This window comes from Equus caballus, chromosome 27 (assembly GCF_041296265.1).
Source record: "Equus caballus isolate H_3958 breed thoroughbred chromosome 27, TB-T2T, whole genome shotgun sequence".
In the NCBI taxonomy this organism is placed as follows: Eukaryota; Metazoa; Chordata; class Mammalia; order Perissodactyla; family Equidae; genus Equus; species Equus caballus.
Genome location: NC_091710.1, coordinates 23,779,366 through 23,806,993, shown reverse-complemented (window position 1 = coordinate 23,806,993; position 27,628 = coordinate 23,779,366). Strand labels below are relative to the sequence as shown.

At 35.5% G+C, this 27,628-nt stretch overlaps 1 protein-coding gene across 42 annotated transcripts in view; it reads right to left on the bottom strand.

Annotated features, from left to right (window-relative positions):
• LOC100630731 (disintegrin and metalloproteinase domain-containing protein 5) overlaps positions 1-27,628 on the bottom strand; it is a 212,597-nt gene that overhangs the window by 67,522 nt on the left and 117,447 nt on the right. For 30 of the 42 annotated variants that reach the window (XR_011433233.1, XR_011433232.1, XR_011433234.1 and 27 more), the window contains 4 exons: positions 19,233-19,323; positions 18,380-18,599; positions 3,063-3,149; positions 2,269-2,383 (listed from right to left, as the gene is read on the bottom strand). Coding sequence is in view for 18 of the 42 variants with exons in the window: in XM_070253015.1 (XP_070109116.1) it covers positions 2,269-2,383; positions 3,063-3,149; positions 18,380-18,599; positions 19,233-19,323 (513 nt within the window). In the remaining 24 variants the exon portion in view is untranslated. The remainder of the gene's footprint in view (positions 1-2,268; positions 2,384-3,062; positions 3,150-18,379; positions 18,600-19,232; positions 19,324-27,628) is intronic. The other 12 variants (XR_011433237.1, XR_011433242.1, XR_011433238.1 and 9 more) reach the window with 1 other exon arrangement.

Here is a 27,628-nt window from a genome sequence, read left to right as displayed (position 1 = left end):
GTGTTGAGAAAACTGGACAGCCACATGCAAAAGAGTGATAGTAGACCATTATCTTATAGCACATGCAAAAATTAACTCAAAATGGATTAAAGACTTGAATGTCAGAACTGAAACCATAACACTCCTAGAAGAAAACATAAGTAGTATGGTTCTGACAGCGGCTTAGCCGTATCTTTTTGGATATGTCTCCTCAGGCAAGGGAAGCATAAGAAAAAATAAACAACTGGGAGTACATTGAAGTCAGGAGCTCCTGCACAGCAAAGGAAACCATCAACAAAACAAAAAGACAATCCACCAGTTGGGAGAAAATATTTGCAAATCATACATCTGATAAGTGATTGATATAAAAAATGTATAAAGAATCATACAACTCAACAAAAAACAAACCACAAGATTAAAAAATGGGCAAAGGATATGAACAGACATTTCTCCAAAGAAGGTATACAGATTGCCAATAGGCACATGAAAAGATGTTCAACATGACTAATTATCAAGGAAATGCAAATTTAAACCACAATGAGATACCACCCCATGCTGTGAGAACAGCTATTATTACAAAGGCAAGAAATAACAAGTGTTGGTGAGGATGTGGAGAAAAGGGAGTGCTTGTGCCCAGTTGGTGGTATACCCACTATGGATAACAGTATTGAAATTCATCAAAAAATTAAAAATAGAACTAAAATATGATCCAGCTATCCCACTTTGGGGTATTCATCCAAAGAATATGAAAATAGTAACTCAAAAAGATATATGCATCCCTATCTTCACTGCAGCATTACTTAGAATAACCAAGACAAAGAAACAACTTAATTGCCCATCGATAGATGAATAGATAAAGAAGATGTGGCATATGTATACAATGGAATACTACCCAGTCATAAAAAAGATGAAACTTCACCACTTGCAACAACATGGATAGACCTTTAGGGCATTATGCTAAGAGAAATAAGTCAGGCAGAGAAAGACAAATACTGTATGATTTCATTCATATGTGGAAGATAAAAAGTAAATAAATAAACACATAGATACAAAGAACAGATTCGTGGTTACCAGAAGGGAAGGGAGGTGGGGGAAAGTTAAAGAGGTAAAGAGGGACATTTGTATGGTCACCAGTGGAAATAAACTTTTGGTGGTGAACACAACGGGTTCGCCAGTTCAGATCCTGGGTGTGGACATGGCACCGCTTGGCATGCCATGCTGTGGTAGGAGTCCCACATATAAAGTAGAGGAAGATTAGCATGGATGTTAGCTCAGGGCCAGGCTTCCTCAGCAAAAAGAGGAGGACTGGCAGTAGTTAGCTCAGTGCTAATCTTCCTCAAAAAAAAATATATTGTTACATTTTTACTCATATATATTATTTGATTGGTTGTACTATGAACTACTATCAATTGATACTGTTAACTAGTTATATTATTATTTTGCATAAATAATAGCATTTACGTAACAGAAAAGTAAAACATACAGAATAATATATAATTTCGAATTACCTATTTTCCATATATTTATGTGAAAATAATAATATATGTGTATAATTATATGTAACAAGTTAAAATATTATGCTTTATTTTGGCGTGATACACAGTCTGACATGGCTGTGTGTTAGCTCTCTAAAATGCTGGTCACCCTAAGCACGACTCCTTCCTAGTGTAGAAGCTACAGATAAGTCTTCCCAGGAATTTCATTATTTTTCCTAAAAGAAAAGGGCTTAAGGGTGGACAGCCCTCCTCTGCTCCCAGGTTATTTTAGGTGGGCCCCCATACTGTCTGGAACCAGGGGGCATACCCCAGCTGTTCCTAGTCTCATGCAGGTCTGCTTAATATCAAAATACCTCTCAGGAATCCCAGGGGGAAGATTCTAAAGACAACATTTGAAAAGATTAGATCAGAGCCCTTAAAACGCAGGAGAAAGAAAAGATACCCTGAAAGAGTGTAGTGGCACTAATATAACAAATACTAACTCTATTTTAAACCAGGAATATATGAGACAATCCAAAAGGAACAATCTAAATTAACTGGTCAAATTAGATGCACTGGAATTACTACTTTTAAAATTGCCTAACATTGAGTATACTTTTTGTTAGCAAACAATGTCAATGTTGATATAGAAAGAACAGTACACGCTTACACTGGCTTAGATTTTTTAAATCTTAAAAATAAAAGAAAACTGTATTTGTTGACATCAGTCACTTTGTAATGAAGCTTGGGACCTATACTTTAATTTATTCTCTTACATGTTGTCATTGATTAATAAAATTTTAAAGACACTAACCAGCAGTTTTAATCTTGTGTCCATCATCGATACTTCCAAATTCTCCTTTCATTAACTCGCAATCAGGAGGGACAAATCCGTTTTTACAATGGCAGTGGTTAAAATTGTTACAAATCTGGAATAATCAGAAAATAAAATAATTTTTATGTACGGAGATGTTCTTCAATAGAGACCAATGAATACGCTATACTTATTCAACAGATAATTTATCCATTACAAATAATTTATCTTAAATAGACAAAATCAGCAAATTTTCACAAATTTTTCTTTGAAATTGTCCATCTAGCTTCTGTTGCCAAATCAATTTTTTGTTTTAATTCTTTCAACCCTCATCACAGCCAGACCCAAATATTGGCAATTACCAGTAACATGCCACTAATTATCATTTACTTGCCAGCTTCACAGAACAGCTCAGACTCTAAATTAAGGAGCAAGACTAGCAAGAAAATTTTAATGACCTTTATTTACCATTTTCTGCCTTCTCTCTGTAAAAAGAATATCATTTTGATTATAATGTAACACAAGATGCTTATAGCATATCCATCCCACAAAATTACCAAACATTTTACACATCCAGAATTGTCTTAAACGTTTCTACTTTATCTTCTCTAATAAATAGTTCCACAAGTTTTCTTGAAAAAATGAGATTGAAGCTATAAATTATAAACTGTTAAATGAGATCAAGCAGCAAGAAAATGATTGAAAAAAATCATTCAAATAATGTTTTAAATGTCCAAACTGTTTATTGAATTGTTCAAAGCATGCTGTTTAAAATGGAAATTGAAACTACTTACTCCGCTGTTATTGCAATGTGTAGAAGCATCGCATAACCTATAATTGGTACGAGGCGCAATCTCTACACAGGTATAGTTGATACAATACTAAAACAAAGCAAAAGGAAGTGAAAAATAAAGTCAGTCAAACAATCAGATTGTGTGCATGGATAATACATAAGAAAAATTCAAGAAAATTCCAGAATCCATATTATGAAGAATTGGGAAAAATCCAAAAAATAAAGTAATAATTGTGACTTCATTGAAATCAATATGAAATAAGTTGTGTGCCTTCAGACTGTAAAGATGTAATCTTATGTAAGAAGTTGGAAGTTTTATTTTCTTACCAACTAGCACCAGAAGTCCTCTTAGAGAATATCCGCAAAAATAATTTGATTAGTCCCTTGAGTTCAAGAATTGCCTGAAGAGTATTTTAAAAATACCCATGCCTGGGCTCCACCTGAGACCATTACATCAAAATCTCTGAGGGCAGGGTCCAGGGGATTATCATGAGCACTCAGGACTGAGAACTATCAAGTGGCAGGTTGAGGTCTTAAAATCATCGGCATGAGCAGCAAAGGAAGAGAGTTTACTATTCCTTGTGAAAAAATGAGGAGAAAGAGAAAAGCAAGAGTAATAGATAATTATATGAGGTAATAGGACAATGAAAGAGTCCCAGTGGTGAGATGTCTAGAAGGTCTAAGAAAAGGAATGTTGAATGTGTGAATTTACATCATTCTAATTTATACATTAATTTTTGTGACCTTTCTTAACTATCCAAAATTTTTAGGAAATTCAATACTTTGTGAAGGGTTTTACTTGGAGTTAGCTTTGTCTTTGTATCATAATAACAAAAAGATATGCAGGAAAAGGGAGGATTAGAACACTGGAATAGAGATGTAGATTTATCATTTAGATTTCAAGGGGGAGAGAGGCCTCAGGTCCTATTTGAATTCCATATGTTTCCAGTTGAGCCAGATGTGACAGTCTGGTCATTTGCACGTGTTATTATCAAAATGCATTATATAGAAATAAAGTCAAGTTTAGCAAGCACTTCTTGAGATTTTCTCTCAAAAAATGTATTTTAATTGAACTTTCCATAGTATCTCTTGGAAATAATAGTTTCTACAATTAATTAGAATATTGAACTGTTATTAGATATAATATTAATTTATAAAATAGAGCTTTCTAGCGACATTCTATAATTATATTATGCTATATCATTAATTGTTAATAGTTTTCTTATGTGTAACATAAATAACTAAAATATGCACTGTATGAGAGCAGAATATATTACAATAATAATATTCAATTTAATTAAAATTTGCATCTACCAATAAGAGTCCATTATAAAAAGTTAAAATCAGTTAAAATTAAAAAAGTGAAAAATTTGGCTTTTCTACTGAAACAATGAATACAATTCAAGAAATGTTGTGGGGCCGGCTCCATGGCCGAGTTGTTAAGTTTGCGTGCTCCACGGCGGCGGCCCATGGTTCAGATCCTGGGCGCGGACATGGCACTGCTCGTCAGGCCACGTTGAGGTGGTGTCCCACATCCCACAACTAGAAGGACCTGCAACTAAGATATACAACTGTGTACGGGGGCGGGGGTTGGGGAGATAAAGCAGGAAAAAAAAAAAAGATTGGCAACATTTGTTAGCCCAGGTGCCAATCATTATAAAAAAAGGAAGATTGGCAACAGTTGTTAGCCCAGGTGGCAATCTTTAAAAAAACAGAAAAAAGAAATGTTGTTACAAAAACAGTCCTTAGGAGTAAAAATGCTGGATCACATAATACGTTATTCAACCAAAACTAGCATTCACACAAGATCTTCAAATGTTTTCTAAAAAATTGCTCCCTATAGTGTATGCAAAATCACTTGATTACATACTGCAGAACATAAAAAATGATCTGTATAAAAACTATTTAAAAGTAATGCTGTTAAAAAGAGGAGTAGAGATTATTAATAATAAATATTGCTAATTTGTTGCTAATACACCTGTTAAAGAAAATTGTCCACAACTTTGCAAATAGAAAAAATAGAGAACCACCTATCTTTTCAATGTCCTATTTGGACATTCATTAAGAGACCCATCTGAGGCCAAACTTAAAATTATTGAATTAGCTAAGGGAATGTACTTTGTTTAACTTGTTAGTCACCATTGATAAGAGCCTATATTTGGTGAAGTTCTTTGATAACATGTAGGTTTTGTCTGGCAGATTTTGTCCAGTTGAAAAGATAACCCCAAAATTACGGTTTTATTGCAATGTAGGACATTAGCAGGTTTTACATCAAATCCAGTGATTGTATTTCAGCAATCTTTTTCCTAATGCCTCCAAATATACAGTTCTTGAAATACTCTTTGAATCAGCTTTAACAACTTGTTCCCTCACTAGTGAAGTAAACAAGTGTTTGACAGGTGCTCAATTTATATTTGTATAAGAGTCTTGTTTTTAATATTTTTGACTGTTTCCAAGGCATCATTGAGATGCCTAAGTGGACTCATTTGACACAGTAAAATAAATTTCTTTGCCCAACAAATGTTCCTCTTGAACTGTTTAAGCATAAACATATCTTTTCTTGTACCTACGTGGCTTGTGGGGTGATTCACAAGTGGCATCAGAAATTTAATTTAGCTGATTCTCTACTTCTCTGGATCTTTTCTTCTCCTTTTGGTCTTTTGTTTGTTTCTGATTCTGATTCTAGGCCAAATTAGTTAGTCTGCCCATAATCTGTATGTATTTGTGAGTGTGTATATATACATGCATATACACACACAATTTTGCTTCTTATTTTATATATATAGAATGGCTATACCTTTGAGTAGTGTTAATGAACTTGTTCATTTTTCCCACTTTAAAAAGGTGAAAGAAAGTGAATGTGATGTAAGGGATTATATTATGTGTGTATGCATTTTTAAGCTGCCGACTAGCTTTAATAAATTATCTACCTCTCATTTCTTTCTGAAATAGAACTTACTTAATTTGTTTAAAAATTATAATTAATACAATTGGGACCATACTATCAGCAATAATGGCAGAAGACAACTGTATTTCAGGGTAATGGGATATGTAATTGCTTTTCGAAGGACAAAATAGTTTTATCTCAGTGTTATTTGACTAGGTGTTTCAGAATACAAAACAGGACAGTGAAAGTCAGGACTTGATATAGAAAACTGTAGATGTTTTGTGTGAAGTAAACTTTATTTTGTTTGTAATACCTATAAACAAGCAAATAAGGAGTCTGGAAAAATTTTGGCAATGATTGCTCAATTTTGGTGGGGCTATTCATAAGATAATTTTAAAAATTTCTTTGTGAATACTTTAGAGCCAAATACCATGATGCAGCAAAATTAGAATTTGTTTTTTCTAATTGTATACATGGCAGTTGGTTGCAAAATATTTAATTTTCTCTTAAGAGAGGTAGCACAAAGTTTTTCCTTACCTTCTATATAATCTGTCCAAATGACAGAGATTCAGTATCTCACCAGAATAATTTTTGTGCTTTGTATCATGTAAATCATTCTTTTTAACAAGTTCCTCACTTCGGAAAGAGCTAAGCTCCCTTATAATTTTACTGCTTTCTCCTATTTTATGTAAACTCTTGCACTGTCACATAGATTAACAAGCAGCTAAACAATTTTTACTAGACGTCAATGATACTTTTAATCAAGTGACCGTACCTCCTCTGACAACTCTCGATTTTGCTTTATCAAGGTCAGACCCTAAATTCAAAACAAATTTTCTCTTCAGGATTTTTTTAACACCTGAAACTGTCTTTGAGAATTCTGAGACTGCCATTGGAAAATCACAGACTTCTTCTCTTATCTTATGAATATAAGGATGTTAGAAATCATTACATTTGTTTGGTATCCTCTATATTTTTTAATTAGATAACAGTAAGAGCTGCATAGGAAGAACTGTCAAATCAAAGAAATTCAGTCAGCCTTCCCCTGGTTAATTTTTAATGTTATTAATATAAACGTAATTAATGTGATCAGTAGAAATGTTTTATATAGTGTGCATGTTACAAGAATGGATTGAAAGCTCCTAGAAAATCAAGTCCATTTCTCTCCATAATATTTTCTTATCTTCAAGAGAAACTTTGATAAAATTCTTCATAAATAGTTATTATCATACCCCTCCCCCAGAATAAGGGATTTTACTGTTCTCCATTCTGATGCTATTGGTGACTCTCATAAATTAACCACAGCCATTCAGGCTTCTGATCAACTGGTAGCTTCTGCTTGTCTCTAATGTTCATCTAAAGTCTCTGCCCTCAGATACAGGATAGAACTTAGGTCTTCAGTGATCTGTAGAAAGGATCATACCAGGTATTCTAAACTATTTGAATTCAAGAATTAGACTCACAGGTACAGGATATGGAGCTTAAGCTGACATTTGTTAGACAATTTTAAGATCACATTACAAGGCTGAATCAGGATTTACTGGAATCCTTTATATCTGAGAGCACAGGGCCACACAAAAGCAAACTGCTAGTTCAAGATCCAGGAAAATAAGAATTAATCATAAAGGACTGAATTAAATGATGAGGGAAAAATTGTGTGGTTTTAAAAATTTTCTATATTTCTGATGGTATATGAGCAAGCCCTTTTCATCTCTTCTCAGTGCATTCCTAATCCTCAATTTGGTACCTATGTGTTTATAGACTGAAATGAAACATTTCAAAACTAGTAACTGATTCTCACTGAACCCCCAAAATTCAGAAAAAATACTTTTACTGTTTCTTTACTTTCCATGCTAATGCAGTTATTAATATAGGCTCAAAAGAATTTTTGAGGACTTCTGCTTCCAGTCAGGATAAAAATAACAGGACCCAGAATTACCCTTCTAACATAAACAACTCGAAAACTGGACAGAGTATAGGAAACAACTATTTTTAGACACTGGACAACAGGCTTCCTCAGACTATGATCTCAGAAAAACAGGAAAGAAACAAATGAGGTGAGCCCTTCCATTTTTCAGGCTTTCTGTCTGGAGGCAATTTCCTGACTAAGGTCTAGCAAGGAGGAACCCAAAGCCTGGAAATCTTGCTGAGTAAAGGAGATAGAGATTCGGGTATGTGAAGGTTAGGAGGCTATGAAAGCTAGAACTTCCTGGGAAGACTATGCTAGAGGAGAGAAGCACACAATGAAAGAGTTCTATAAATTTGCACAGGAACTGGCTTGTGTCTTTGGCTGAACACAATCTGCACCTGCACAGGGAAAACTTCCACAACACTGAGCAAGAAGAACAACTTTCCGGAAAAAAAAATTACTAAGATTGAACAATTGCTAAAATCACACAGAGCTAGAAATCATGCAAGATCCTGACAGCGCAAATATGCAGACCTTGTTGAATTCATAAGATTGTTAGTAGAGACCACAGAAGTGTCACAACTTAGAAATGAGGAAAATTTAGCCTAGAGTAAAATTTGTACCCTAGAAATTTACCCCATGCCCTAAAAAAAGCTTAACAACAAGTCTTGACAGGATTAAACTAACCTGCAAGTATCTTAACTGCCTGCCAAAACAAGGTTCAGTTCTCTTTAAAGCAAAAAGTCATTCAACAACATTAAATTCATAACGTTCAGTCTGCAATAAAAATTACTAAAAATATGAAGAAGAAGGAAAATGCACCCCAGAAATAGTAGGAAAAAAAGCCATCAGAGCAAAAACTAGTAATGTTAAAAGTTGATGAAATTAACAGACAAGAAAGTTAAAATAGCTGTTATAAATATACTCCACAGGCTCAAGGATGTAAAGGAATACATGCACAAAATGAGAAGAGTATTAGAAGAAACAAAAAAAGAACCAACAGAACTTCTAGAATAAAAACTACAATATACAAAATGAAAATACCGTAGATGGAAGATTTCTCTTCTATGTATCTGTTCTAGACTGAGAGGCCTAGTCCACGTTTTGTAAGGAAACTTTCTTCTTGATAGACCATGAAACTTAACAGCTTTTGAGAACTTTGAGGAGAGAGAAATTCACCAACATTTATAGGTATTTCAGGTGACACGTGGTAGAGAGCATTTCTTGGGCTTCGTTTCCCATCCTCACGAGGAAGGAACATTTTAAAGATCTAGACATATATTCCTTGTGAAATTGCTAGACAGTAATTAATTCTCTACTTCTAGTTTGCTTAAAAGTGTATGCTCACCTACGTATGTAATCAACCCAAAACACAAGACCCATTATTTTTATGCTCAAGAATAATCTTTGAGATTATTCATGATCAAAACATCACACTTTTAAGAAAAAGTATACAAACTTGGAAATAAGGCCGAGAGGGCATTGAATGTTCTCTCCTAAGAATTATTTCATTACCTACAGGTATGAACCTTTGACTTGCTTTTACTGCTGATTAGACTTCAGATTTTATAAATTTACACATTACAATGTAGATGATTTCTTCTGGAAGAGATACTGGAAGCACTACACACACACACACACACACACACACACACAACAAAAGGAATAACTTAACATCAAAACGTTATTAAGCAAAAATTATAGGATGCACAAGAAAAAGTGGCAGAATAAAACTGATTCAAATGACAATTAATTGCGGCTTTGAGTCCAGAGGAGATGACATAGACCTGTTTCTCTCTGCTTGTCCCTGCTAACCACAATTATAAAATTATAAGAGACAACCAAAGGACAACTCTGATTGGTGGTAAGAAGAAGGTGAGTTGATTTGAGACCCACGACTGGAAGAATAGCATAACAGCAGGGTGTCTTGTGTCCCCTCCACTCAACAGAGAAAGACCACCCAGATATTGTATTTCCCAACCCCTAAACTAGCAACTGAAGGCAACACCAGGTAGGCTCATTCCTTTCACAGATCAAATATGGTCCCCTCTGACAACATCAGGGGAGACCAAGACCACCACCACCAGCAGGAGGGGTGGATTCTGAAGCCCACCAGCTGTAAATGGCCAAGTGAAAGCCTCTCCTCCCACTCAGGAACTAAGACTCTCCTCCTCTTCCCCCATCAAAGTGATAGGTGGGCAGATTTCCCAGGAAATCATTCCAGCAAGAAGGACCCAGTCATAGCAAGCAATCCTGCTGGGAATCTTATTTTACCCCACAGTCCAAAAGACCCGAGACTCCAGAGACGCTTTTCCTCCTCCAGGAGGTGTCAGAAGAAGCAGGTACTACTGGAGAAGGGGCACAATCACAGCAAGAAGCCAGGCCAGGAAAGTCTCTACCATGTCCAGATGTGCCAGGGTGGATCAGTGGAACCAGAAGAAGAGATGCAGACATAACAAACAAGCCAGCCCAGAAAGCCTTTTTGATCCTGGTGATCCCAGACTCCTTTCCCTATCCAGAGACTTAAGAGCAGCTGTAGGGGTGAGGGGGATGGAGTGATGAGACAGGGGATTCCAACACATCCTACTCCCATTGAGACATGCTATTGCCTGGTCTGGGAAAATTCATCCTGTGCCTTCAGGAAGTACCAGCAGAAACCATTGGGAGACCTACTGGCAACAGAGAAACCAAGCAGACCAAAATAACAATACAAAGGCTCTGAATATTAAACTGCTTTTGGAATCGTAGTCCACAAAAAAAGGCCAAGATCTAAACAAGGTGACTTCTAGTTAAAATAATAGCTACAAATAGGATCCAAGGTCTCCTAATATAATGGATAAAATGTTCCAGATACAAATAAAGTCATTTTAAGAACTAAGAAAATGAGAACTTGAATGAGAAAAGAAAATCAACTTACACCAACATCAAAATGATTCAGATGTTGGAATTATATGACAAGGATTTTAAAGCAGTGACCATAAAAATTATTCAACAATTATAAATTCTCTAGAAACAAATAAAATAATAAAACATCTCACTAAAGAAGTAGAAGGTATAAAAAAAGAACCAAATGGAAATTACAAAACTGAAAAATACAATGACTAAACTTTTTTTAAAAGCTGAATATGCTTAATAGGAGAGTGGAGATGACAGAGGCTGGAGTTAGTAAACTTGAAACAGTAAGGAAACGATAAAAGAAAAGATCTGGGAAATCACAAAGGAAGAAGAAACAGTGGAAATGTATAAATATGGGTAAATATGATAGACCATCATTTTCTTCATTGGTTTTTAACATCTATTTCATGATTGAAACAAAAATTGTAACACTATCAATGATATTTAAAAGTAGGGAAGGTAAAGGGATTTAAATGGAATTGAGGTTGAGATATTTCCTTCGAAGTGGCAGAATGTTGACACCAAAGAGTACGACACATGTGTATACTGTAATACCCAGAACAACCATTATGAAAACTATACAAAGAAGAGATGATACTCTCAGAAACACTATAAATCAATCAATATAGAACCCTAAAAAAATTTAAGTAATCCTAGGAAGACAAGAAAAAAGAAACATAAGAATGAGAACCAGAGGAAACTAATAATGAAAGGTAGACTTAAATAGCATATCAATAATTGCATTAAATGTAAATGTTTTAAATACATCAATCAAAAAACAGAGATTGGCATAGTATAAAAAGCAAACTCAACTATGTGATGCTTACAAAAACTGACTTTAAATTCAGTGGCATAAGTAGGTTTAAAGCAAAAGGACAGGAAAAGCTATATTGCGCAAACATTAATCTAAAAAGGCAGGTGTGACTGTATTAGGATCTGATAATGCAGACATTAGAGCAAAGAAAATTACCAGAAACAAACAGGGGCATTAAGTAATAACAGAAGAATCATTCCAACAATAGTACACAATGATCCTAAATGTGTGCACACAAAACAATGGAATCTCAACACATAAGGCAAAATACATAAGGGAAAAATGGGTAGAGCTGAAAGAAGAAACAGACAAATCCATAAGTGTAACTGGAGACTTCAACACCTCCTTCTCAGCAACTTACAGAAACTAAACAGAAAATCAGCAAAGATATAAAAGATCTAAACAACACAATCAATGAACAGGATTTAATTGATACATATGGGACACTCCACCCAAGATCAGCAGAACACACATTTTTGCAAGCATCCATGGAACATGCAGCAAGGTAAACCATATCCTGCACCATAAAACAAACCTCAACCAATTTTTAAAGATTAAAATTCTAGAGAGTGTTCTATAATAAGAGAATCAAACTTGAAATCAATAAAAGAAACAACAGGGAAATTTCTAAACATGTGGAAAGTAAGCAACACATTTATTAATAATTAACATGTCAAAGAAGAATTCTCAAAGGAAATAAAAAATATATACAACTGACAAAATGAAACTATAACATCAAAATATGAGGGTTGCAGCTACCAATCTTGCAGCCATTAAAGACATGATAAGGGAATACCATGAAGAATTTTACACTTATATGTTCTATAACTTAGAAGAAAGGACCAATTTTTAGAAAACCATGATGACCAAAATTCGCCAAGAAGAAACTGATAACCTGAAGATTCTTGTAACAATTGAACAGTTGTTCAAGAACAATTGTTCCTGTAACAATTGCTACAAGAATCTAAAAATAGAACACTTTGAATTCATAATTAAAAAGATCTTGAAAAAAGAAATATCCAGACCCAGATTATTTATTGGGACAATTCTACCAACATTTAAAAAAATCAATATCAGTTTTAATTTAATTAATGCAATTTAATTTAATTCAATTCAATTTAATTAATAACAATCTCTTCCAGAAAACCGAAAATGAGGGAATACTTCCCAACTCGTTTTATGAGGTCGTACAAAATGGCCAAAGTCAGACAAACACAATACAAAAACAAAAGAAAAGTAGAGACTAATATCTCTCATGAACTTAGATAGAAAAATTATTTAACAAAATAGCCCACTAATCCAACAATGTATAAAAAGAATTATAGACCATGACCAAATGGGATTTATATCAGGTATGTAAGGCTGGTTCAACATTCAAAAATCTATCAATGCAATCCAAGATACCAACAAACTAAAGAAGAAAAATCATTGACCTCATCAATTGACACAGAAAAAACATTTGACAAAACCCAAGAAACAATTATGATAAAAACTCTCAGCAAGTTATCAGTAGAGGACCAGTAGTTCAACATGATAAGGGGAATCTACAAAAAAACTCTACAATAACATTATGCATAATGGTGAAAGACCTAGTACTTTCCTCCTAAAATCAGGAACAAGGCAAACATGTCCACTTTGACCACTCATATTCAACATTGTACTGGAAGCTATGGCCACTGCAATAAAACAAGAAAAAGAAATAAAAGGTATACCGATTGAAAAGGAAAGAAATAAAATTGCCTGTTTCCAAATTACATGATTGTCTATGTAGAAAATCCCAAAGAATCTATGAAAGAAACTCCTAGAACTAATAAATTAGTTCAGCAGCATTGCAGGATATAAGATCCACACACAAAAAGTAATTGAATTTCTATATACTAACAGTGAACATGAGTAAATCAAAATTTAAAAACACAAAATCATTTACAATCATGCAAGAGAAAATGAAAAACAGATGTACACACTTAACAAATCATGTACAGGCTCGGTTTTGTGAAGATTATGAAATGATGATGAAAGTAATCAAAAACGACCTTAATAAAGGGAGACATACACCACATTTATGGGTTGGAAGTTTCAATATAATAAAAATGACAATTCTTTACAAGTCAGTCTAGGTTAAATGAAAAGTCTATCAAAATCCCGGAAAGGCTGCTCATAAGCAAAGATAAGCTAAGTATAAAATTTATATAGGAAGGCACAACCCATAGAACAACTAAAACAATACTGACAGAAAGAATAAAGTGGAAGGAATCATTCTACCAGATATTAAGACTTCCTATACAGCTAAAGTAAGCAATAGTGTGATACTGGTGGAGGGACGCAAAACCAATAGAACAAAATATATAACATCAGAAGTAGACCCACACGAATATGATCAATTGTTTTTGAGCAAAAGTGCAAAAGCAATTAATGGAGGAAGGATAGCCTTTTCCACAAATGTTGCTAGAGCAATCACACATTTGCGATGGTTAATTTTATATGTCAACTTGTCTAGACTATGGTGTGCACTTGTTTGGTCAAACGCCAGTCCAGATTTTGCTGTGAAGGTAGGTTTTAGATGTGATTAACATTTAAATCAGCAGACTTTGAGTAAAGCAAATTACCCTCCATAATGTGGGTGACCTCATCCAATCATTTGAAGGACATAAGAGCAAAGACTTTCCCAAAAGAAGGAATTCTCCCTGTGACTGTAACATAGAAACTCTGCCTGAGCGTCCATCCTGCTGCTCTGCAGAATTCAGACTCAAGAATGAAACACCAACTCTTACCTGAATTTCCATTCTGACTGCCTGACCCACAGATTTTGGACTTGCCAGCTCCCACAGATACATGAACTAACTCCTTAAAATAAATCACTCTCTCTCTCGGTAAATACATATATAGATATATATACACACACACATATATGTGTACACATATACACATATATGTGTATATATACATCAATATATGTATATTTATATATCTCTGTAAATACATATATATGTACATATATATAAATGTAAACAAATACGGTATTTGTTCGCTGGAGAACCTGACTAATAAAATATCCAGGGAGAAGAATAAAATCTTGACCTAAACCTCACACCTTATTCAAAAATTTACTCAAAATATAGGACATTTAGAAAAACACACGGGAGAAAATTTGGGGGAATCTAGGGATAGTAAAGAGCTCTTTGAATTGACTTAAAAATGTTTACTCTGTGAAAGCCAATGTGAAGAGAATGAACATATAAGCTACTGATTGAAAGAAAATATTTGCAAAGCACATAACTGACAAAAGACTAGTATCCAGAATATATACAGAAATCTGAAGATTCAACAGTAAAAAAAATACAACTAGAAAATGCAAAAAGAGGCTTCAAGAGACATTTCACTACAAGGATATATAAATGGCAAATAAACGCATGAAAAGATATACATCATTAGCCACTAAGGAAAAGCACATTAAAACCACAATAAGATATCACTACCCACCTATTAGAACAGCTAAAGTAAAAGTTAGTGATAATACCAACTGCTGGTGAGGATGCAGAGAAACTGGATCTCTCATACATGGCTGGTAGGAATATAAAATGGTACAGCCACTCTAGAAAATAGATTTGCAATTCCTTATGAAATTAAGCATACATTTGCCACACAGCCCAGCAACTGTACTGCTGGGAATTTATCCCAAAGAAATGAAAATTTATGTCCACAAAAAAACCTACACACAAATATCAATAGCAACTTTGTAATGACTGAAAACTGGAAACAAGTCAAATACTCTTGAATATATGAATGGTTAAATAAATGTGGTAAATCCATGCAGCAACATACTACTCAACACCAAATATGAACAAAACTATTGACATGTGCAGTATCCTGGATAGATCCCAAGGACAATAGGCTGGGTAACAATAAATAACATCAACAGGTTATATACATGATCCCATTATTATAACAATTGCCAAATGACAAAATTTTAGAGATAGAAAACTGATTATTAGAACCAGGGGTTAGGGACACATGGGGAGAGGTGTAACTACAAAGTAATACCATGAGGGAGTTCTGTTTGGTGATGGAACAGTTCTGTATCTTGATTGCAGTGGTGGTTCCACGAATACACACATGTGATAGAATTGCACAGAACTACACACACACACACACACACATTCATGTAAAAAGAGATGCAATCTAAATAAGGTCTTTACCAATGTCAATTTCTGGTTTTTGATATTGTACTACAGTTATAGATATTAAGAAAATCTCAGTGAAGTACACACAAGTCCTCTCTTAACTGTTTTTACAACTTTCCACTAGAGCATAATTATTCCAAAATAAAAAGTTTAATTAAAGGAAAAAAAGACTACTATTAACTGTGACTGGGTGAATGGATTCTGGTTTTACCTTCTTCATATGTTTCTCCATTTAAAAAATTAATATATTACCTTTATAATTTACATTTATATTAACTGTATAATTTTAAAACTGAAAAATGCTATAAACACTAAAAGTATTGGAAGGAAACAAATAGAATTTATCTCTAGGTGGTGGTACTATGGAGAAATTTTTGCCTCTTTTTTTTCCTTCTCTGTATTTTAAAGTCATTTTTGATGTGTGCACATTATTTCATAATGGAAAAATTACATTTATTTTAATAAATCAAATAAAATTCAGCCAGAAAATATAAAAGAATAAGGAAGTTCTCTAGAAGTGATGTAAATTGATTCCCATGAAAAGCGTTAAGTGAAAAAAAGTGCAAAAGAGCACCTGTAGTAGACTACCTTTTGTGTAACAATGAAAGGGATATAAAAAAATGTACGTCTGCTCCATTTGCAAAAAACTAGAGGTAAGATAATCAGAAAGTAATAACAATTGTCCCTCAATTGGGTGTAGGAGAGAGTGATGAGAATGGGATAGAAAAGTTGCAGGGATGAAAATGGGGTAGAAGGATAGGAAAATGACAGTTCTCTGAGTATAATTTTATACAGTCTTGAAACTTAAAATCATTTTATATTTTGCATCTCAAAAAATAAAACAAAATACAATTGATAAGCACAGGTAAGAATCTCAAAGCATACTGTTTTTCAAATGAATAATCTCACCACATTGTGGTGGAAAAAGTGAATTACCCCAATTAACTCTTGAATAAAATATTTTTACGTATACATTCAGGATAAAAGCAAAAAGAACTAAAAATAAATGTTGAATCCTAATTAGTATTTTTTTCACAGTGGAATGAGTTAGCAATTCTGAAACTACCTAACGTGTATTCTAGATGCATTCTACTATGGAACAATATAAATATGCAAATTAGGAACAAAGTGTGTCATTGTCAGAGAAAACAGTTATAAATATGAAAAGGTAGGAGGCTAGAATGAACGCTATATTGTGAATTAAATTTGAAAGTATAATTTTGACCTCATGCTTTTTAATGTAGATATATAGATAGATACAGAAATATATATAAAATTTAAGTGTGGATATACATATATATACCCAAACAGATGAATATGCATACATATACATGAATATATACATGAATATTATATAGATATATATTTCCTAGCTCTGTCTGCTGATGAGATTGGAAGCAGTGACACTCCAACAGCAAAAAGCACAATTTTCATTTTGATCTTGATTTCTAAATACCATTTCCCATTAAAATAAACCAGGGCTTCTTGGAGAATGGCTGATTCTAAGAACTGAAGCAAGAAACATATCAGATGAACCTAGAACATCTTGTGATTCCAGGAAGTAAGGAAGCATTCAAAGGAAAAAAAATCCCACAATGATAAGAATATGTCAAAGAGACACAGGAACCAACTGAAAGAACTCCCAACAGCCAAAGCTAGAACAGTTTGAACAATGAAGTAAATAGAGTAGTACTGAATTATAGCCCAGACTATAACATAAATATCCATGAGTCTGTACTGTCACAAATAAATGAGTGGATAAATAAATGGAGAAGCAAAGATAAACCTTCTGTGCAGAAGAATTGAAAATAATGTATGTAGATACCGAGCCCTCAAGAAGGTAGAACATAATTTCCTACTCCTTACGTGTGGGCTACGCATAGTGACTTCTTTCAATTAAGTACAATATGGAAAGGGAAAAAAAGAGTAACTTTACAGCGAGAAATCTGACGAACATTGCCTCGGTCAGGTGATCAAGTTCAACATCATCAAGTATGTATACTTGAAAGGGCACTTTACCGCTGTGATCATCCTCCCAAGAACACATAAACTCAGACTAATCATAAAAGAAACATAAGACAACTCCTAATTGAGGGATATTCTACAGAATATGTGGCCAGTTCTCCTCAAAACATTCTAGGCCATCAAAAACAAGGAAATTATGAGAAACTGTCACTGTCAAGAGGAGCCTAAGGATACACAACTAATAAATGTAATATAGTATTCTGAGTAGAATCCTAGAAAAGGACATTAGGTAAAGGCTAAGGAAATCTGAATGAAGTATGAACATAGTTAATAACAATGTATCGACATTGGTTCATTGATTACAACAAATGTACATACCATTGTTAGATGTTAATAGTAGGGGAAACTGGGTGTGTCACTCAGGGGTGGAGATGAGCAAATGGGCAAGAGAGAAATTTGAGGGTGACAGTATACTCTAAAACTGGATGTAATGATGGTTGTACAACTATAAATTAATCAAAAGCAATACATTGTAAATTATCATGAGTAATTTTATGGTAAACAAAACCTTAATAATGCTGTTTAAAAATGCATTGGTTGGTATATTGCCAAAATGAGTAAAACTATAAAAATAATTTTTAAAACGAAATTTTGTAGTTCTAATTACCATCTCAGGACCACACACAGTGCCATCTTCTACAAATGTTACATCTCTGTCTTCAGGTGTTTCAACTGTTGTGATTGACTCTCTAGGTAGCTTCTCTCTGTTTAGAAATGTAGACACACATGTTGCGTCTCGTACATGTGTATACACCACAGATAAATTTGCTTTTGTTACGAAGGTTTTGTGGGGCCAGGCACAAACTAATTTTCCACATAGAAGATTACTAGAAGCATAAGGCAGAAAAGAAATTTCTTTTATCATTTACTGAAATAACACAGATTGCTGATTTGGCTAGTTAAAGAAGTGTTTTACTAATTTAAATCCAGGTTTCAACAATTTTCTTTCAGCAAAATTTTTTTGAGCACATTGACTTATGTATGACGTGCCTCTTTTTGTTTTCTAAGGCAATGTGTCAAGAGAAAAAATAATGATTACAATCTGACAGTCCTGATCAGTGCTATATTAGCTTCTAAAATTTGAGCAAATGATCACTGGTCTTCAATATTTTTATTTAAAAAAATGGGATAAATAATTCTTACTACAAATATTTGATGTATATAAATATATGTTTATAATATATATTATAAATATACAATGTATATATACTACCTAACACAATGTCTAGCTCATCACAACAATAAATAGAGGCAATTTTTATGATCATTGTTGTGGTAACATTATAGGCACTGAACACATGTTATTTGTAGGCAATGGGTAATACTGTTCAGCTCAGATCATGAAACAAAGAAAATCTCATATAAAATGCCATTTTAATGTGTACATAACAGTATATCCTAGGATATCAGCAATATATGACCTACATTCCAAACAAAATTATAATTTTCTAAATACATACGGAAAATGACAAAAGAATCGACCACAGTTTCCATATCTATCTCCTCTTGTATTTACTTCATCAAAACAATGAAACGGAGCACCTTTAGAATCTAAAAGAAAAAAAAGTACATTATAATACATAATTCCAATTATCATTATAGAAATAATAGACTCATTCTGGAAATTATCATGTGATCCCTAGGGAATTATCTAGCATTAAATTACCTAACATTGAAAAGTTGCTAAGGGTAGATCTAGGATTTAAAAGCCTGCTCCTTATTTTAAGCCTGGTAGACTTTTTTCTGTACCAAACAGAAAATAGAGTAAACAGCAACATTATTCAAGTGGTCCTACGTTCTTAGAAAAATAAGCAGCCATGGCCTTCTCTATTTCCTCTAAATTTTTTACTTTCCTCCTTAGTTTCCTACCCAATGTGAAAACATTGTTTGCTCTTATTCCAAACAAAATAAGAGAAAAATAGTGTCTATAATGCAATACTGATAAGAGCATTTGATTTAATTCTTCTTGTTCCATACTAGTGTCCTCATCTATGTTCTGTAGTATCATAACAATTAATACCTAAGAATTATTGAACTTTAAAATTAGGAAGGATGTTAATGTTCACCTACTTCAGCCCTTTTATATATTTAGTTATGGCTCATTGAAAAATCATGAAATATTCAAAGGTATATTTGAGGGGAAGAAGAACTATTGCTTTGCCTTCTAGGTTCTCTTGGCTGGTCTAAGAATTAAATTGACATGGGATAGAATAGCAGGAGAAAAATCAAACAAAGTTTAACAACAACATGTGTGCATGGGAGAAACCCAGGAAAAGTGAGTAACTTGCCAAAATGGTGGAAGCCACCACGGTAAACACCATCTGTAGTTAAAGGAAGATGTTGGGGCTAGTAGTTTGGGACTTCAAAGGGGAGAAAGGCAATTTACTTGGAGATGGAAAGGCACATATTTGGTAAACAAGTGTTTACTGGGCCATCTAGAAACAACGTGACCTAAGAGTTAACTTTGATAAAAACAGGCCTAGCAAGGTTCCTCCCAGTCTACCACACGTAGAGTAATCTATGGTGATAGCTCCTTCCTGGGACAGGCCTTCTACCTGAAATTCTTTTAAGCGGTTTAGGGGAAGGTCAAAGTTTCTTTCTGAGTCTTTTGTTCTTAAAAGTAATCAAGCCAAAGAGACATTTTTGGGATGAATTTTTCTGATCCCCCACAATATAATAGCTGCCTCATCACTTTGACTTGGTCATTTAGAGTTGGGTTGTGCTGACCATGTTAATCACATGTGATAAGAACTGGGATCTTTTGTTGTCACCACTATTAATTGACAAGGGAACTCTCTTCAGCAATTTCATAAATTTTCATAGTTGGGGAACATGATCTATACATTCACACTCTCTCTCCTGAAAGACACAACCCATAAATATACAGGGTCTTATAAAAACAGGTCAAAATAGATTTGTGAGCAGAATCCACCATAGTCAGCCATTCTCTTTTGAAAGGGTCTACTCTTAAACTCATCCAATAAGTAATTAGTTTCTGTTTGCTTTGCTCCAATCAAAATACTGTTTTGATTACATCTAATTTAAACTTCCCAATTCCCCCAAATTCTGTACTGGGCCATGAGTAGATTGTGTAAAATTTAAGGGGGTAGACAAACAGAAACTCAATAATCAAATAACATCTTAATGCAATATTTTTTAAAAATCAAAATTAATTGGAGGGAAAATCCATGATAAACAAAATACCAATGTTTATATAGGGACAGGTCATTGTTTGTTGTATATCACTGCTTTACTGCACATCGGAACTGCCCTTTCCAATCAGTCTACAGCTCCCTTGAGTGGCCTGGGGAGCTGCTCAGTAAGCTGCTGCAGTCACTTCACAGGCACTAGAGGGAAAGCCCACAAAATAAATGCCTTTCCTCTAGAGTTTCTTGCAGCCACATAAGGAAACAAAGAAAAATAGAAACAAACCCACAAAACCCCTCAAAAACAGAAAAACAAAAACAAAATACAGTTATTGACTTCTACTTGGCCCTACTAGGTGAAAAATGAATCCTCTTGATGCCACTACTTTCTCAGAACCTCTGCCAAGAGCATTCACACAGCAGAGCATTACAGTTCCTGATGTGAACAGCCATTGGCATTGTCTGTCCAGAGCACGCATCTGAACATCAGCAACTTCAGCCCCACTGTAAGAGTGTCAAGGTTCTGTCCTAAGATGTTCCAAACTTAAATTCCAATCGCTATCTTTGTGCTTTGGGGTTTCACGGTGACTTCAATTCAAAGCCTGCAAAATGGAGGCAAGGATAGGAAAGCTGCTGCCACGTATGCATAAATCTCTTGGGCCCCAGGGTAATTAGATGATAGAACCACAATGGGCATAGTCCTGGATAAAAACATTCTGGTCAGGAGTGGCTCGAACAGGACAACAGGTCTTTGAATCAGGAAAACAACACAGAAATACCTGCCATCCTGACCTCAGAAGTTGAACCAAAAAAGGCCCTGGAAAGGATGCTCTGTTTTTCAGAGCGGTGGAAGTTCCCTGGAGCACCCTTGGAGATAACCCATGTTTGACTGCTTCCATTTTTATATTAACTGTATAGTATTGAAAGAAATCATCAAAATACTGAGATGCAGTCTTACATCTTACAGATGCTGTCTGTAGTGATTCTTTGTGTTAAAATTGGCCCTTCTACATCTAAAACACACCTGACAGAATTTTGCTGATTCTCAATTTAATCCCAAGTCTTAGTTTACCCCATTAACCAGTACAATTTCACCAAAGATGGTTTAGAATTACAATTGCAATCATGGGGAACTTTTGGTATGTGGAAAGTAATAGATCCAAGAGCTTAGAACAGAAGAGAGGAAAACTGCCAAATATTCAAGGATCAGTCTTTATTATTGATATCCTAAGGTTTCAAAACACAAAATTCTGACCCAAAAAATGCATCCCTCAGAAATTCTGTGGCAAAATTCAAAGAAGAGGAACCACTCTTAAACTTATCCTCCTCGTGCCTGTAATATTCTTTCTCCTGCTTTGCCATGACCACCTGTAGTCTTTTTGCTTTTTCCATTTGCCTCCTCAAATTCCTATAGAAACTACTTTTTCCTCAAGGTCTCCCCAATGAAACTACCAATATAATGATTCTAGACATGCTTAATATTGTAATACAGAGGATAAACAAAGGAAATGAAATTTAAGTCATGGTCTAGACCTGAACTAAGAGCCATAAAAAATATATTGCATTGAGAAAAGTAAGTGGGAAAAAACAGCCCAAGTAGGAGAATCCAGCTTCTCCATCTCCCTACAAAGATCACTGATTGGACACTATCCATGAACCAAAACAGCTCCAGGAAACCACTACAGTCCACTCAGGAAATTTTAGCAACACAGTGAAACAACAACAAAAAAAAACTGGAAAAAATCATACAAGGAGAGAAAAAAAAGACAACTTCATTTTGCCGACTTGATCTCATCCCCAAAACCAGCATTGTTCAGTGCCAAGAAGGAATTTCCCAGTTAGAAAGAACTCTTCTTGCCAGGAAAGGATGAGAGGAGTGAGTGACTAACTTCTCCAGTCTCTCAGGGCACTGCATAAAGGTCCTGCTTCAGTTTCACCCAATCCAGACTGGCAAAGCTGAGACATATTAAGCCAGCTAGGAACAAGGAAGAAAAGCAAAGGGTATTAATAACAGACACAGAAACGGAGCACTGCAGTTCACAGACACTTGCTCGGAGATGAACTCAGCAGATTTTACCATTGATGAAGCCAAGACCAGTACAGTGGCTGAGGACCCCATGCAGATCTCTACTAGCTTTCACCCCACAGCTATTCACATTCACTGACACCACTACCTCAATCATTCCCCCAAATGGACCGCAGCAACCACACCAGTAGTAATCGAAGGTCTCTGCTGCTGTGCAAATATAAGACACCCGTGAACTGAGACAATCCCCACCCCCATCAGAGCACAGTAGCAATGCCTACAGTCAGCTAGAGCTTCTGTACCTGCATGAATTCAAGTTACCAGCATAGAACCCCTAGCTGAACCCCACCACCAAGCCTGTGCTTGGGACTAGCCCCTCTAGCTGTGGACCTGCACACCACCAGCCTGACACCTATCATTGACCTCCACTGCAATGCACATGCCTTGGTGGGGAAGGATATGCAGCCAAGAGTGAGTGCATCAACAGCTAGAGTCTTCTGGGCCTGGATGAGGTCCTGTCTTCTGTCACTTGAAGCACCACTGCACTAACCTGTACCTAGGCCCAACAGCTGTGTACCTGCATGACTCCTGCTTGACCCCTGTCATTGAGCTTCACTGCAGTGTGCACACCTGAGGAAGAGTGTGCAGTCACAGGAAAGCACGTCAACAGCCAGAGTCTCTGCAGCTGCCAATGAGCCCATAGTTGGTCCCAGGCCTTGCTACTTGACCTAGTCCCCATCACTACGTGTGTGTCTATAACTTGGCCTTGCAACTACATGGACACTTGCTGTTGGCTCCTGAAGACAGGGTATGCACACCACCAGCTCTGGCCACCACCACTGTCTGCCCTCAGTCCCTAGCCGCCAGACCTAGTGGGGATGCTTAGGACTCTATCAGCTTACAGACACTGCAGACCCCCATAGTGCTCACCAAGAACCACACAGTTGTCAATACCAGCAGCCTGAGCCAAAGAGACATCATACCCACCCCTAGACCTGGTGCAACCATGCACCCCTACACATGGTGCCCTGCTCCATTAGACCCATGGTCACAACAGTCAAGTATGCCCCCACCTGCAAGTGAAAGACTTCCCTTACCAAAGTCAGTCCACAAAGTCTAAAAGAGGTGACTGCTTCTTCAAATGCACAGACACCTACACAAGTCTACAAGTATCATGAAAATCAGGGAAATATGCTACCAACAAAAGAACACATAGTTAAGTGGCCCCAAAGAAATGGAGATCCAGGAAATGTCTGACAAGGAAGTCAAAATAATTGTTCTAAAGATATTTAGAGAGCTACAAGAGAAAATAGTAAACAATTTAAATATATAGGGAAAACAATACAAGAACAAAGTGAGAAGTTTAACAAATAGAAACATTATACAAAAGCAGTTTTAGAGGAGAAGAATACAATGACTGAACGGAAGAATCCAAGAGTGTCACCAACAGACTTGAACAAGCAAAAGAGAGAATAAATGAGCTAGAAGACAGATCAATTAAAATTACCCAATCAGAGGAGAAAAAGAAAAGAAAAGGAATGAAGAAAGCCTACAGGACTTGTGGGATGCAATCAAAGAAATAATGAATACATTATTGGAGCCCCACAAGGAAAAAAGAGGGAGAAAGAGAGAGAAAGCTTATTTAAAGAAATAATGGCTAATAACTTCCCAAACCTGGGAAGGGGTTTAGATATCCAAATTCATGGAGCTTATACATTACTTCAAAATTTCAAATAAAATGATCTTGTATAATACACATACCAAAACTATCTAAAATCAAAGACAACAAGAGAATTATAAAAGCAGCAAGAGAAACATTTCTCAGCAGAGACTTGCAGGTGAGAAGAAAATGGGATGATATATTCAAAGCGCTAAAAGAAAGAAAATGTCAACCAAGAATACTTTACTCAGAAAAGTTGTCCTTCAGAATTGAAAGTAAAATAAAAAGTTTCCCTAATAAACAAAACCTGACTGAATTCATCACTACTAAACCTGCCTTACAAGAAATGTTGAAAGGAGTTCTACAAGCTGAAACGAATGCTAATTAGTAACATGAAAATATGCAATGTACTGGTAAATATAAGCTTATAGTTAAATTTAGAATACCCTAATACTATAATAGGGTGATGTGTTAACTACTTAACTCTAGTATAAATGTTAAATGACAAAAGTATTAAAAGTAACTATAGTTCCAACAATTTATTAATGGATACACCATATAAAATAGATGCAGCTCTCATTACAATAAAAAACATTGTGTAACTATTTGTGGTGACAGATGTTAGCTAGACTTATTTTAGTGATTATTTTGAAAGATATACATTATGTTGTACACCTGATACTAATATAATATGTCAATTATACCTCAATTTAAAAAAATATGTAGGGAGGAGAGTGATATCAGCATCATGGTGGAGTGAGCTCTACCCTTAGACTCTCCTCCCAAGATACACCACAAAGGACATTCATAAACCAACAGAAGACATTCACACAACACAAAAAAATGTCTGAGAGACCCACACAACAATACATCTGAAGGTGGAAGTGCTGGACTCCCTGGAGGAAGTGGAAGGAGGTAAAGGAATCTCCTCTCTCTCCTGAATGGCAGTGACCCAGGGCACAGGACCATGCATGGCTCTGAGAAAAGTGGGGGAGGGATGCATCTTTGCAGGAACATCTTCACTCTCCAAGTTCCCACACAGCCTGTGGGAAAGCCCCACACAGAGGTGGCAAAGATATTGTGGGGGTGTCTCCATCAAGTCAGCACCCAAGGAGAGCAGATAGCAAGGGCAGAGTGAGAACACCCCCAGGATCACACAAATGAAAGAGCCCCTCCCTCCACCCAGCACTCTGGCTCAGCTGGTCAGCCAGAGTGCCCATGCAGAGATTAGCAAAACAGCAGCTGTGAGCAAGTGAACTAGAAATCACAGATAAGAACTGTCAGCATAGATTCTAAGGAGAGGCACAGATGCCAGGGGTCGTGGCAGGTTCAGAATACAGAGCTCTTGACCCACACCCAGTGGGTGAAGATGGAAGCTGCAATCAGATACTATCACTATGTCAAGGCACAAATCCATGCCATCGAATAGTATGAAGAAATATATTAATACTCCAGACCAGAAGGAAAATGATAAGCATCCAGAAATCAATCCTGAATGCACAGACATTTACAATCTAGATGAAAGAGAATTCAAAATAGCTATGATAAAAAAATCTCAATGAAATCAAAAACAAAATTAAAGCACAGAGAGAATCCTTCACAAAAGATATTGAAACTATAAAGAAAAACCAAGCAGAAATGTTGGGGATGAAAAACACAATGGATGAGATAAAAATTTGCACTCCCTGAATAACAGAGCTGATATTATAGAGGACAGAGTTCGTAGTCTGGAGGACAGAAATATAGAAATTCTTCAGATGGAGGAGGAGAGAGAAGTAAGACTAAAAATAAATGAAGAAATTCTCCAAGAAATATCTGACTCAATTGTGAAATGCAGCATAAGGATTATAGCTATTCAGGAGGAGGAAACGAAGGAGAATGGAGCAGAAAGTTCATTCAAAGAAATAATAACTAAGAACTTCCTGGGACAGGAACTGAATATACAAGTAAAAGAAGCTAATATAACTCCTAATTATATCAATGTAAAAAGATCTTCTCCAGGGCATATAGTACTAAAGCTGGCAAAAGTCAATGACAAAGAAAAATATTAAGAGCATCAAGGCAGATAAACATAACTTAGGAAGGAGTCCCTATCAGGCTTTCAGTGGATTTCTCAGCAGAAACTTGACAGGCTATGAGAGAGTGGAATGATATACTCAAAATTCTGAAAGACAAAAACTTTTTGCCAAGAATACTCTATCCAGTGAAAACATCCTTCAGATATGAAAAGAAATTAAAATATCCCAAGATAAACAAAAGCTAAGGAAGCTCATCACCACAAAACCTACCCCCCACAAAAGAAATGCTCAAGAAGGACCTCATACCTGAAAAAAAAGAAAGGGTTTAAAAAGCCTTGAGCAGGGCGATAAACAGGCAGATAAAATCAGAGAATTGTAGCCCTCATCAGAATAGGTTAGTAAACATTTAATTGTAACATTAAAGACACAGGAAAAGAAAACATCAGAAATAAATGTAATCTTAACATTTTAACCACAAACTCACGACACAAGATAGAATAAGCTGTGACAAAAATAACTTAGAAGGGGAAGAGGAAAGGGATGGAAACAGCTTAGTTTAAGGAAGTAAGAGGCTATCAGAAATGGACTATCTCATCCATGAGACTTTTTGTACGAACATCATAGTAATCACTAGACAAATAATAAGAACAGAGACAGAAATGATAAATGAAGAGAACACTGGGATAACTGTTATAGAGAACTACCAAACTGAATTGGTACTCTGAAATACACAGGACAAGAAATAAAGGAAATGCAGACCAACTGGAAAATGAGTGATAAAATGGCAGCATTAAGCCCTCATATATCAATAATCACTCTAAATGTAAATGGATTGAATTCCACAATCAAAAGACAGGGAGTGGCAGGATGGATTAAAAAACAAGACCAAACACTATGCCACCTCCCAGAAAAACATCTCAGCTCTAAAGACAAACACAGGCTCAGAGTGAAGGTATGGAAGATGATACTCTGAGCTAATGGCAAACAAAGGAAAGCAGGTGTTGCC